At 52.5% G+C, this 11578-nt stretch overlaps 2 protein-coding genes across 2 annotated transcripts; one reads left to right on the forward strand and one right to left on the reverse strand.

The window, feature by feature from the left end:
- The first annotated feature begins 501 nt into the window (after positions 1-501).
- MGST3 (microsomal glutathione S-transferase 3) lies at positions 502-3450 on the forward strand. The gene is made up of 5 exons (XM_031065190.1): positions 502-623; positions 1441-1514; positions 2117-2174; positions 2874-2946; positions 3236-3450. Exons 1-5 carry the CDS (start codon positions 507-509, stop codon positions 3349-3351), a joined length of 438 nt encoding a protein of 145 aa, XP_030921050.1. The 5' UTR covers positions 502-506; the 3' UTR covers positions 3352-3450.
- A 208-nt stretch (positions 3451-3658) lies between these two features.
- Positions 3659-11572, reverse strand: ALDH9A1 (aldehyde dehydrogenase 9 family member A1). Its single transcript, XM_014311233.2, has 11 exons — positions 11529-11572; positions 10765-10910; positions 9561-9690; positions 9122-9256; positions 8469-8665; positions 7551-7691; positions 6669-6857; positions 5669-5756; positions 5191-5332; positions 4595-4707; positions 3659-4491 (listed from the first exon to the last, which is right to left on the reverse strand). The coding sequence occupies exons 2-11, from the start codon at positions 10816-10818 to the stop codon at positions 4397-4399; spliced, it is 1284 nt and encodes a 427-aa protein (XP_014166708.1). The 5' UTR covers positions 10819-10910; positions 11529-11572; the 3' UTR covers positions 3659-4396.
- Positions 11573-11578: the final 6 nt, after the last annotated feature.

Genomic DNA, 11578 nt, shown 5'->3' on the forward strand with positions numbered 1-11578 from the left:
TACCCCAGCTGCTTCCAGCTCAGGGGAGTTCTGAGCTAGGTTCTAACTCACAACTTACCTTTTACTCCTGGAACTCACCCAGTTTCCTGTTGAATTTATGAGAAGTGCCTGCACTCACAATGTCCCTTGGCAAGGAGTTCCACAGGTGTGGTTCCCAGTGCATGAGGAAACATCTCTCTTTGGGAACAGGCTGGAAATAAACCGAGTTCATGTGGTGGGCCCTAGCTCTGGGGCTGGAAAGGCCTATGAGTTTCTGCCCAGGCTACACTAAGGTTCTCCAGACACCATTTCCCACCAATGCTTAGGTGATTTTAAGCCTTGCTTGACAGGAACTATGCAGAGAACTCCTGGTTTGTGCAGAAAGGTACAAAAGGTACAAATTCCTTCAGCCAGTCCCTGTGCTGGTAGCTCTTGCAGTCCAAGCTCAGCAACTCTTCCATGCACATATATCACATGTTGCCACTTCCCCAAGCATTCACAGGCTCCCTTTCTCTGGCAGCACCACGATGGCTGTTCTCTCCAAGGAGTATGGCTACGTCATTCTGACTGGGGCTGCCAGCTTTGTCATGGTCACACACCTCGCCATCAATGTGAGCAATGCCCGCAAGAGGTACCGTGTGGAGGTGAGTGCTCAGGCATGGCAAGCTTGCTGACACCTTGATCAGTTTGGGGTGACTTGCTGCCATGGCTCTCCAGAAAGCTTAACAGAGCTTGGGATTTGGGGCATCAGGTGCTTGGCACCAAGCTTGGCAGCATTGATGAGCAAGAAACTGCTCAGCCCTTTTTCCCTGCAAATAAGACTTGATGCAGCACTGGGGGGAAAGGGGTCGCAGTGGCACAAAAGTGACGGGAGGGTTTCTCAAATTCAGGGGGAGCATGTGAGCGCTGTCACAAGTCTTTCAAGTGACAGCATCGATATGGCAGGCAGAGCTGTGGGCTGGGTGGGGACAGCTGTGAGTCAGGCCCATGACATGCAGTGGCTGCTATGCCGCTTGGCTTCAGCACAAACCACTGCTCCTTTGCTCTTTCACCACTTCATTCATGGAAGTGACAAGCAGGGGTGAGCACGAGGGCAGCTCCAGCTGCCTGTTGGGGTGATCCCATTCCTGCTCAGGATTGGACCAAGCATAGCCAGTGTGTGTGGTGCACAGAGGGCTGGATTTGAGGCCTGGGGAAGCCTCTGCAGCCAGGCAGCAGCTCCAGGAAGGCAGTGGTGCACAGAGGGCTGGATTTGAGGCCTGGGGAAGCCTCTGCAGCCAGGCAGCAGCTCCAGGAAGGCAGTGACCTTGAACAGAGCTTTTGTGGGCCCCAGGGCAGGCACAGGCTCTAAGCTGCCATTGCAGGCTGGTCTTGCAAGCACCCAGGCAGCTCTGGGCTCCTGGGGAGAGGAGCTGCAGGCCTCCCTTGCTGATGCTTTGCTGCTGGTTTATTTTTTGGCAGTACCCAACCATGTACAGCACGGACCCTGAAAATGGGCACATGTTCAACTGCATCCAGCGGGCACACCAGAACACGTGAGTGACACCTCTGAACGGGGGCCTGGGAACACACAGGGCTGGGGCAGGGCCCATGGCCCCAGAGGTGCTGCTGCCTCTGCTTTGATCCAGGCTCAGCCTGCAGAGCTTAGCAGGAAGGCTGTGCTGGCTCCTTCCCATGCCTTAAACCATGGGATGGTGCTGTGAAGCTGTCTCCTCTTCCCCAGTTCCCACCAGATGTTAATATGTGAGGAATCTTGTTTCCAGAAGGTTCTGATTTGTTGTGCTGCCTAGGTCTCCCTGGGAAGAGGCCCAAGTCCACCCAGCTCCTGTGGACAGGTTGCAACAGCACATCAGAGGGGTGCTGGGAAGCACAACTCCTGGGGAATGTTTAAAGTGGCTCAGAGAACAAAATGGAAAGAGCGGGTGGGTGTCCTGGGAGAGAGGCACAGGCTGGGAGGAAGCCCCTAAAACTGTGTGTGCTCAGATCTCTTCTTTCCTCAGCCACAGCACTGAGCACAGAGACTCTTGATGAGCCTGAAATGCCCTTGGCAGGGAATGTTTGCAGTTTCTGCCTTTCTGGAGTTTTGTCTTTGTAAGCAACCTGAGCACAAACACAACCTCCTCACTTTTATTTTCAGATTGGAAGATTACCCTGCCTTCCTGTTCTTTTTAGGCACTAGTGGAGTCTACCACCCGGTAAGTGATGCAGGACTCTGCTCTGGCTCCCTGACCTGGGCAAGGTGGGGGGCAGGAGGCCAGGACAGCCCCTTCAGTAGCCACATCACACTTAACAGCAGTGCCCCTTCTTAAAATTTAGTTGTAGAAGGTCTTCTGCAGGAGGATCACAAGTAATAAACTCATTACTGCTGTTTCAGCTATTAGAGCCCTTCCCCTAAAGGTGCCTTGTTAGACAAAGCAAAGCACTTGCAGCCTCCAGTCACTGAGTGGGAAGAATTCCTTCAGCCCGGTTTTTCCAAGCCCTGCCAAAGAAGTCAACAAAAGCCTGGGTTATTTTTAACTGAAAGATGCAGACAACTTGGGAGGAGACAGGCACATGGGAGAGGCCAAATCCAGTAGCTCTGTCTTTGCCATCAAAAGACCAATTAGATCTTTCCTGAAGACAGACTCCTTTTCCAAGAGGGAAGGAAGCAGCGTAGGCACATCTGGCAAGTGGAAGCCACATTAGAGTGAGCTCTAAATGAAGAGTCAAGGTGGAAGTTTGGAACACCTGCTGGAAGCAGTGGAGCAGGGTTTGGAGCAGCAGCTGCCTCCACCATCCTGCTCCTTGCTCTGGCTCACTAAGTGGCCAGGGGTGAAATGAGATTGAGCACCTGCTTGCCTGCACAACTTTGCTCAAGCCTCCAAAGCCTTTTAATGCTTCTCCTTTCTCTGCAGCGAGTGGCCACAGGGCTTGGCCTGACCTGGATCCTTGGGAGGCTCATCTATGCCTATGGCTACTACACGGGAGGTAGGACTGTGCCCTGCAGCACACACTGTTGACACTCAGGTCTCCTACAGTGACCTCAGGACTTTGCTCCCAGCCAGGTGTAGAGGAAAGGGTGCAGATCTACAGGCTGCCAACACTGCAGCATGCTCTTCCTGCTCTTGGGAAAAGCTCTCCTCCAGCAGGGATGCCTACCCTAAGAGGCCTGAGCTGTTTTGCCCTGGGAATTTCCCTTTAGTTCCTGCTTCCTCTTCAATCTCCAGGCTGGGCTAGTCTTTCAGTGAACTGACAAATTCTGATTTTTTTTTTCCAGAGCCCAAAAACCGAAGGAGAGGGTCCTTTGCTTCCGTGGCACTCCTTGGGCTGGTGGGCACAGCTGTCTATGCAGCCTACGAGCAGCTGGGCTGCCAGCTCATCTGCAGAGGCTAAAGGGACTTTTCTTCTGTTTGCTTTTAGAACACTTGCCTTCCTGTGGTTTTTTTTCCTTTTCTTTCTCAATAAAAGGAAGTTGTCCATTCTGTATTTTCATTCTAAAGTTACAGAGGGTTTTCTTAAGAAGCTCTGCAGAATGCTAGAACCACTCTGGTTTCGTAGGACTACAGAAATCTGTCTGTCAGGCAGAGATGTTCCTTCTAGCTTTTATGATTTTAGTGATCAAAAAGCCACCTTGCAGCTCATTTAACTCATACAGCAACAACCCCATTTCTGGACCTCTCAATTAATGTCACACTGAGAATTTGTTCCAGAGTGAGTATTTATTTGATTGCTAAAAAAAGACATAAGAAAACAATTGGAAGTTGTTGCTTCATTAGTGTATAAAGAACAGTGAGTTTACAGGAAGGAAGTGAGATAGCTTTCACTATTCTGTGCTGGAGCTCAGCACCACCATTGATTCTCAGGGCCATGCCTGGCCCAGGCAGCATCAGCCAACCTTCCCCACAATGTTTTGTCCCACTTGTAAGTAAGGTACAGATAGAAAAAAACAAAACTTGAGGTTACCAAGGGTCTAGAGGGAATAAACAATGATGCATTTAAGGCTTTTATGCAGTTACAGAACAGAGAGGGTCAGGATAGTTACAGGATGTAATTGTGTCCTGCACTGAGTAGGGTCCTACCTTTTAAGAAGCCAGAAGTGAAGCTGATGGAGGGTGGAAGGCAATGGGGAATCAAGGCACACAGCCTGGGAAGCCTGGCCTTGGCCACTGCCAAGCCTCTGCTGACACCTCTGTGGCTGCAGGAGCTGCTGCCAAAAGCCAGATTGGTGCCTCCAGCTCTGAGCTTCCCACTGTCCACCAGAGCTGAGCCCTGTGTGTCCAACCCCACTTGCAGGAGCAGGGTGGCTGAACACTGCTCCAGCTCAGCTTCCCCCTGGGCACTGACAACTGTAGGGTACTTTATTGCTGTGTACATGATCCACATCTCTGGCTGGCAGCAAGGAGCTGCCTGATGCTGGCCTGAGCAGGCCCCAGAGGCCCTAAAACGCAGACTCCACGTCCCCCATCTCCACACAGACAGTCTTCAGCTGCGAGTAGTACTCGATGGCTGCCCGGCCGTTCTCCCTGCCAAATCCTGCAGGGAAGAGCTGCAGTGAGGACACAGCTCCAGGCAGTCCCAGTGGCCACTCGCAGCCCCTGGAGCTGGCATGTACCAGGGGAGGTCACACAGAGCTCACCTGAGGACTTGTATCCCCCAAAAGGCAGCTCCACTGGGCTGACGTTGTAGTTGTTGATGAAGCACATCCCAGCCTTGAGAGCAGCCACTACCCTGTGAGCCTTCTGGATATCCCTGCAGGAAAAGGGCAATTCAGCTGGACCTCCTCCTTCCCTGCCAGGCAACATCCACTGGAGAAAGGCCAGCAGGGCTTTTTGGAGTCCAGCCTGCCCTACTCTGGCTGCTCAAAGGAGGCAGCACCAATTCCCAAGGATGCTCCAAGTGCATTCAATTCCAGAGGGCAGGACAAGGACACCAGCGATACAGAGTGGGGCAAGTGGCCAACAGCAGCACAGCAGGCTCCTGATGCATGCTGGAGGGGCAGGAAGGCAGGCAGCAGGCCAAGCCAGGCTGGGAGGAACCCAAGGGACAGCTGGCCCACCCAACACTTGGGGGAAAAAAGGGAGATGTGCAGTCATTTACAGATTTCCCTTTTGGCAAACCCTTGCCTCGGCTTTTCTGGAAGAGGATACCCATGCCCAGGCACTGCAAGAGGAGCAGCAAATCACTGCAGTATTTCAGTCCCCAGAATGATTCCACAACACTGCCCAGTCATACCTGGTGAAGACACCACCTGCCAGGCCAAATTTAGTGGCGTTGGCTCTCTCCAGAACCTCCTCCTCTGTGTCAAAGGGAAGGATGGCCATGACAGGCCCAAAGATCTCTTCCTTCACACACGTCATGTCATCCTTGCAGTTCCCTGGAAGCGTGGCAGAGCACAAGTGCTTCAGGAGGAAGAGCAGCAGCACAGCCTGTGCACTCAGCAACCCACACAGCCTTGGAGACCGCACCCAGCACGGCAGAGCAGCCAGGCACACCCTGCACCTCAAAAGCACCAACAGCACCGTTCCTGTCAGGCCCTCCAACAGCCCAGATTTCCCTGCATGCAGTTCTTGGAAGCCTCAGCTCTCTCTAGGACACCCATCCAAGTGTCCATCCACACTGGGGCCATCACAGAGCCAGGTTACAAAGCTGAACTCATTTCTCAGGAGAAATCCCACAACATCCATGGTACCATGGCTGAGATGGAGCCTACCTAACACACAGGGCCGCATGTAGTAGCCATTCTTCAGCTTCGGGTCGTCTGGCACATACAGGTCCCCACCACACAGCACCTCTGCCCCCTGCAAAAGAGCCAAGAGAGGAAGGGATGCAGGCACATCAGGAGCATCCTGCCCAGCTCTGGCTGGCCCTTGGCCTATCACAGCAAGCTCTGCTCCAACATTTGTCCCCATCTTTCTTATAAGTCCCTGTTATGGACTGAAATCCTGCAAACAGGTGTACCCAGAGCTTTCTCCCCTCCAGGCTAAACCACCCCAACTCCCAGCCTTTCCTCCTGTTTTTCCTGTGCTGAGGATTCCAGAGCTTGAAGTGGGGTCTCAGCAGAGCAGGTCAGAGGGGCAGAACTCCCCCTCACCTGCTCCCCACACTGCTTTGGATGCAGCCCAGGGCACTGGGGGTTTCTCAGTGCCAGCACACATGGCTGGGGCGTGTCCAGCCTCTTATCCACCAGCACTCCCAAGTCCTTCCTTGCAGAAAGTCCTTCCCTGCTCCATCTGCTCATCCCCCAGCCTGGATTGATAGCAGGGGATGCTCTGACCCAGGTGCAGCACGCTGTACTTATCTCAAATCACCTCCCTGTCCTCCACGTGCCTTAACACAACTTCCAGGAGGATCTGTTCCATGATCTTTGCACAGTCACAGCAGTGAGGCTGATGGGTCTGTGATTCCCAGGCTCTTGTCCACCATCCTTTTAGAAAATGGGTGTTTTTCCTTTTCCAGTCACTTGGGACTTCACCTGACTGCCATGACTTCTCAAGTATCATGGAAAACGGCTCAGCAACTACATCAGCCAATTCTCTGAGGACCCAGGGATGCATCCTGTCAGATCCCATGGACTTCTGTGTCTAGTGGTCCAACACACCCACTGAGTAAACCAAAAACAACCAAATAACCCAGCTTAACTAGGAAGGCAGTGTGTTTGTCCAACAGGAGAGACATTTCAGGGCAGGCACAAGGCAGCATCACCATCTCACCTGCTCCTTTGCCTGCTTGATAAAGCCCTGCACACGATTCAGGTGGGGCCGGTTGATGAGGGCTCCCATCCGTGTGTCCTCCAGAAGAGGGTCTCCAATTTTGATTTTCTGGGTGCGTTTCACCACTTCCTTGGTGAAGGTATCCAGGATCTTCCTCTCCACAAACACCCTGGTGCCGTTGCAGCACACCTGGGACACAGGACAGGCAGCTCAGAATTGGAAACACAGCAATCCACAGTCCTTCCCTGCTTGGGTCCTGCTCCAGAGGCTCTTGGAAAAGCCCTTCCACAGCTGCTGCAACAGCTAACTTGTCCCTGGGGACAAGGAACACAAGGAGATACCCTGGGGCTGTGACCGCACTGAACAGTCCTTGCTGGACACCGTGGTTCTGATGCCACCAGGTGGCAAAAACGCATCAGGTCACCAGCAGCACAGACCTTGAGCTGACTCCTAAATTCCTAGAAATGACCCTGCTGAACAAATTTGCCAACAGGATTACACAAAACCTGCAGCACGGGTGGATATCCCAAATTTGGGAAGGACAGAAACCTGTCCTCAGGCTCAGCACACCCAGCTGGAACCCGCTGCCCCTCCAGGGGACACCAGCACAGCTTCTCCTGAGCTGTGAGTGCCAAACTGGTGCCCAGGGCACGGGAGCAGCTGTGCTGAGCTGGGTGCTTGGTGCCAGGGAAGGACAGGACACTGGCTAAGTGTGTCCTGTGGCTAAGGCACACTCTGCTGGGACACCCTGGCTCATTCCAGGGCATCCTTTCTGACACTGCACAGGAAAGGTGTGGCAGGATAGGAGCCCCAGGGCATCCCTCACTTTCAGGAGGTCACAGGCTGACCCCACTGCCCCACCTTGACCCCACAGACACACACCTCGCCCTGAGTCAGGAAGTTGGCCATGAGGGCTCCCTTCACAGCATTCTCCAGGTCAGCATCTGAGAAGATGATAAGGGGGGATTTGCCCCCCAGCTCCAGGGTGACTGGCTTTATCCCTTTAGCTGCCATCTCCATGATCTGAGGGGAACAAGGACACAAGAGACAAGTGATCCACTGGCCAAGGGGAGGCTGGGGGGGAGAGGCAAGAGAGACCCAAAGGACCATTCACCCACAAGAGAAGCAGCACAGAGGGCAAGATAGGCTCCCTAAATGTGGGGAGTTCAGACTGAGGACAGCCTCAGAGGGTTTGGGGGTTGTTTTTTAATAGATAAAGCCAACAAAACCTGGAGAGGCATTTGCAGGAAGTCTCGTGCTCAGTGTAAGCTGCAGGCAGCTGTAGCTGCCATCTGTCACTGCAACCCACAGGTACACACACATAGGGAGTGTTCATGGGACACTTCCCCTCCTTCAACTCAGAATTTATTTCCAAAAGTCTTTCTTTAATTTTGGAATAATAAATTGAGGGTGAGAAACTCACAGAAACTATCCCCTTGCTTAAAAACAGTAGGTTACATGCAGCTTTAGGGCTTTATAGCAGCCAGAACCACATTTTTCTAGTGCTGCTATTTCATATACTCTCCTTCCAACACCAACACCCACCTGAGCAGCTCAGAGACTTCACTGCAACCAGGGGTTAAGCAAATGAAGCTGAACAAGGGATTTCTCTCCCAAGCTCGTGCCCAGCAGGATAACTGGATCCCCAGCATGACTCTGCATGTGCTGCAAGCTCCTTGCCCAGCCCCAAAAATGCTGACCCACACCCCACGTCTACAAGCTCCATGCAGAAAAGCTCAAGGAGGCATCGACTACAGACTGATTGTAGTTGATACAAGCCTTGTCCCAAGGTGTCTTTACCTTCATGCCAGTTGGCACACTGCCAGTGAAAGAGATTTTGGCCACATCTGGGTGCTGGCAGAGGAGCTGGCCCGTGGCAGCCCCACCCTGCACCACGTTGAAGAGCCCCTTGGGCACTCCAGCTTCTGTGAAGATCTCTGCCAACCTCACCACAGAAATAGGGGTGAAGGGTGAAGGCTTGTAGACCATCGCATTGCCTAAGGGAACCCAGACACAGGTGAAGTGGGGTTAACACCCAGACTGCTTCAGGGAAGAAACAAAAACAATCCCCACCCCACACTGTGAGTTTGTCTCAACAGAGCCCAGAAGTTTCCCCCAAGAGGGGAGGAAATACTTTCAGTTGATCACTGCTGCTAGGGAGAGGCTGGGGGAGATGGGGCTGCTGGTCTTGCCCTGCAGACATTTCCAGAGACCTTCCCCATGTGGTACAAAGCCAAGCTATTGTGTTTTTCTGGATGCACTCCTAACCTCTCAACATCTGACATGTTCCTCCTTCCACTTCCCTTCCCCTTCTGCCAGAGTAACAGCCTGAACATTCTGCTGATCCTTCAACACTTCAAGGTAATCACAGACATCATCCCAGAGATCACTGTGCCCCTCACAGGATCACTTGGCCTTGAAGAGACACTGGGGTGGGCAGAAAGCTCCATTACCACAAGCCAAGGCAGGGCCAGACTTCCAGCAGGCAATCTGGAAAGGGTAATTCCAGGCTCCAATGCCAACACACACCCCAAGGGGTTCTCTCCGAGTGTACCCAAAGGATCCCCCGGGAAGCTGGATGTGTTCACCTGCAAAGAAACAGCCAGAGGGTAGAAAAGAGCAAAGTCCCTTCTTGTCTGGTCAGAGCTCCCAGGGGTCAGGTCTGGCTTTGCCTGGGAGCAGAGACACAGTTTTACCCCAGTAAGCTCACAGAAGGTGTGCCAGTGCCCACAAAGCATGGCAGCATTGGGCAGAGACCTCTCAGAACCCTTCCAAGGTCTTCAGGAATGGCCCATCTCTCAGGGAAATCAGCAGCAAAGATGGCTTTGTGCCACTGGAGCTACGAGGGAAGGTGGGACAGAGAGCAAAGAGCAAACTGCAGTGACTCCTCACCCGCCAGAGATCCTGCCAGCCCTGCGTAATACTCCAGGCACTGCCAGGATATGTCGATGTCCACTCTGGCCTCAAAGATGGATTTCCCATTGTTGATGGTCTCCATGGTGGCAATTTCCTCCCTCTGCTCCTGTGAGCAGCACAGGACAGAGACAACATGTTAGAGAAGCCTGGAGCAGAACCCCACAAGGAGACAGCACACAAATCCCAAACAAGATCCTGCCATGAGAAACAGTCATCTCCAAAAGGGACATTCCCAACTGCTGTTTATCAGTGTCCCCATGGTGACTGAGTGCAGGGCAATGTCAAAGGGAAAGCTGCAGGGGTTCACTGCTGGTCCAGTCTTGTTTAACATCCCTGTCTATCTAAAAGATGAACAAACATGAACTTAGAAGCTGGTTGGCAAACAATGACAGAATTCGCAGAACTGAACTGGGAAGAGCAAACAGCAAGATCAGGATGGAACCAGAGGCCAGTGAAGAGGGACAAAGCAATGCAGCTGGGAGGCATCCTTTAACAGAAATGTCGCCCTGCTCTGGAAGTCTGGCAAAAGCAAAAGTTTGGCATAAAGGAAAGTTTTCTCATGACTTATACACACTGGGGAACGTCTGGGTTCTTACAGATGTGTAAGAACTTGATGGAGATTAACTTGATGGAGATTAAAAATTTTAAACAAGGACCTGTTATCTTGGAAAGGAGTCTGTGTTAAACCTCACTTATGTGCATCCTCCCATGTGTATTATCTGACAGATAAAAACCAGTACTCCTACTTTCTCTTATTGCCAGGACACATTCCAGTCATGTAACAACAGCCTCCGACAAGCCAAAAGTTCAGCAATGCCAGTTATGCAATTTCAGCTTTGAAACTGTGCAGTGAAATTTAATCTTTGGAGCTGTTAAAAGAACCACAAAGCCTGCAAGACGCCAAATGGGTCGCTTCAGTTTTATGCTGTCTAACAGAATTCAGCTGAGAAAGCACACACTAGCCTTGAATCCAGTGATAAGGCCAAAGCTGCAGGCACGGATGCTGACTCCAGTGATAAGAGCAAAGCCCTGCCTGAGGCTGTCTCCTGTCTCTTCTGGCCAAAGGTGGGTTTTAACTCCTGAGCAACTCCTGGAGCTGTGCAAGTCCTGCTGCAGCAAGAGCCACAATAAGCCACAAGGAAGCTCAGAGACAGAACCACCCCTGTCCCTCCCAACATACCCGAATAATTCTGGCAGCCTCCAGCATCACTCGGCACCGCTCCATGCCTGACATCTGACTCCATATTTTAAAGGCAGCTTTTGCACTCTGCACAGCCAGATCAACTTCCTTCTCCCCAGAGCAGGGCAGCTTGCACAGCACACGACCTGGGCACGTTTTGAACAGGGAATAAATGAGATTGAAATCTCAGAAAAGGGGTCCAGAACGTGGTTTACTTGCACCAGACCCCACACACTTCAGCCAAGACACCTACACCAGGCACAGAATTTCCCACTGAAACCCAGCGATTTGTAATCAGCCAGAGAAGAGGTGCTGCAATTCAGCTGGTTCCAATTAAAAGAGCTGACATTCCCCACAGTCGTGTTCTGGTTACTAATTACCTCCAGTTGCTACAAAATCCCTGCCTTTTCCAGTTGAGTTTGTTACACTTCTACCGCCCTCTTCAAGACTCTCGTTACACATTCCCCAGGAGGGTTAAACACTTAGAAACGATTCTGCTGAACGCTGCACACCGATAACTACAATTACATAACTACAGAGGTATTTAAATCGGGGGGGTTTGCCAAAATCGGGCAGTGACAGAGCAAGAGCTGGTTTCTGCATGAAGAACGACGATGGCCAAACACTGAGGCAGAGCTCAGCCACTGCAGCAGGGCGGCTGAGGGGCAGCAGCGGCGGCACCCGGACGAGCTGGGGGAAGCCGAGGACACCGGGCCCTGCAGGCACAGAGCTCTCCCAGCCCCCGGAGCTTCCCCGGTCGGTACCTGTGGCCGGCTCGAACACCTCCTCCAGCTGCCCGCCGTCGGCGGGCTGG

This window comes from Geospiza fortis, unplaced genomic scaffold (assembly GCF_000277835.1).
Source record: "Geospiza fortis unplaced genomic scaffold, GeoFor_1.0 scaffold250, whole genome shotgun sequence".
Classification (NCBI taxonomy): domain Eukaryota; kingdom Metazoa; phylum Chordata; class Aves; order Passeriformes; family Thraupidae; genus Geospiza; species Geospiza fortis.

What these genes read in the sequence shown, in the direction of transcription:
- MGST3 (XM_031065190.1), top strand. Translation starts at nt 507, where the DNA reads ATGGCTGTTCTCTCCAAGGAGTATGGCTACGTCATTCTGACTGGGGCT. An exon ending in GCAAGAGGTACCGTGTGGAG is followed by an intron (nt 624 to 1,440) that starts GTGAGTGCTCAG and finishes ATTTTTTGGCAG; the next exon opens with TACCCAACCATGTACAGCAC. An exon ending in CTATGGCTACTACACGGGAG is followed by an intron (nt 2,947 to 3,235) that starts GTAGGACTGTGC and finishes TTTTTTTTCCAG; the next exon opens with AGCCCAAAAACCGAAGGAGA.
- ALDH9A1 (XM_014311233.2), bottom strand. Translation starts at nt 10,818, where the DNA reads ATGTCAGGCATGGAGCGGTGCCGAGTGATGCTGGAGGCTGCCAGAATT. An exon ending in AGGCTGCCAGAATTATTCGG is followed by an intron (nt 9,691 to 10,764) that starts GTATGTTGGGAG and finishes TGCTGCTCACAG; the next exon opens with GAGCAGAGGGAGGAAATTGC. An exon ending in GCAGGTGGTGTCTTCACCAG is followed by an intron (nt 4,708 to 5,190) that starts GTATGACTGGGC and finishes CTTTTCCTGCAG; the next exon opens with GGATATCCAGAAGGCTCACA.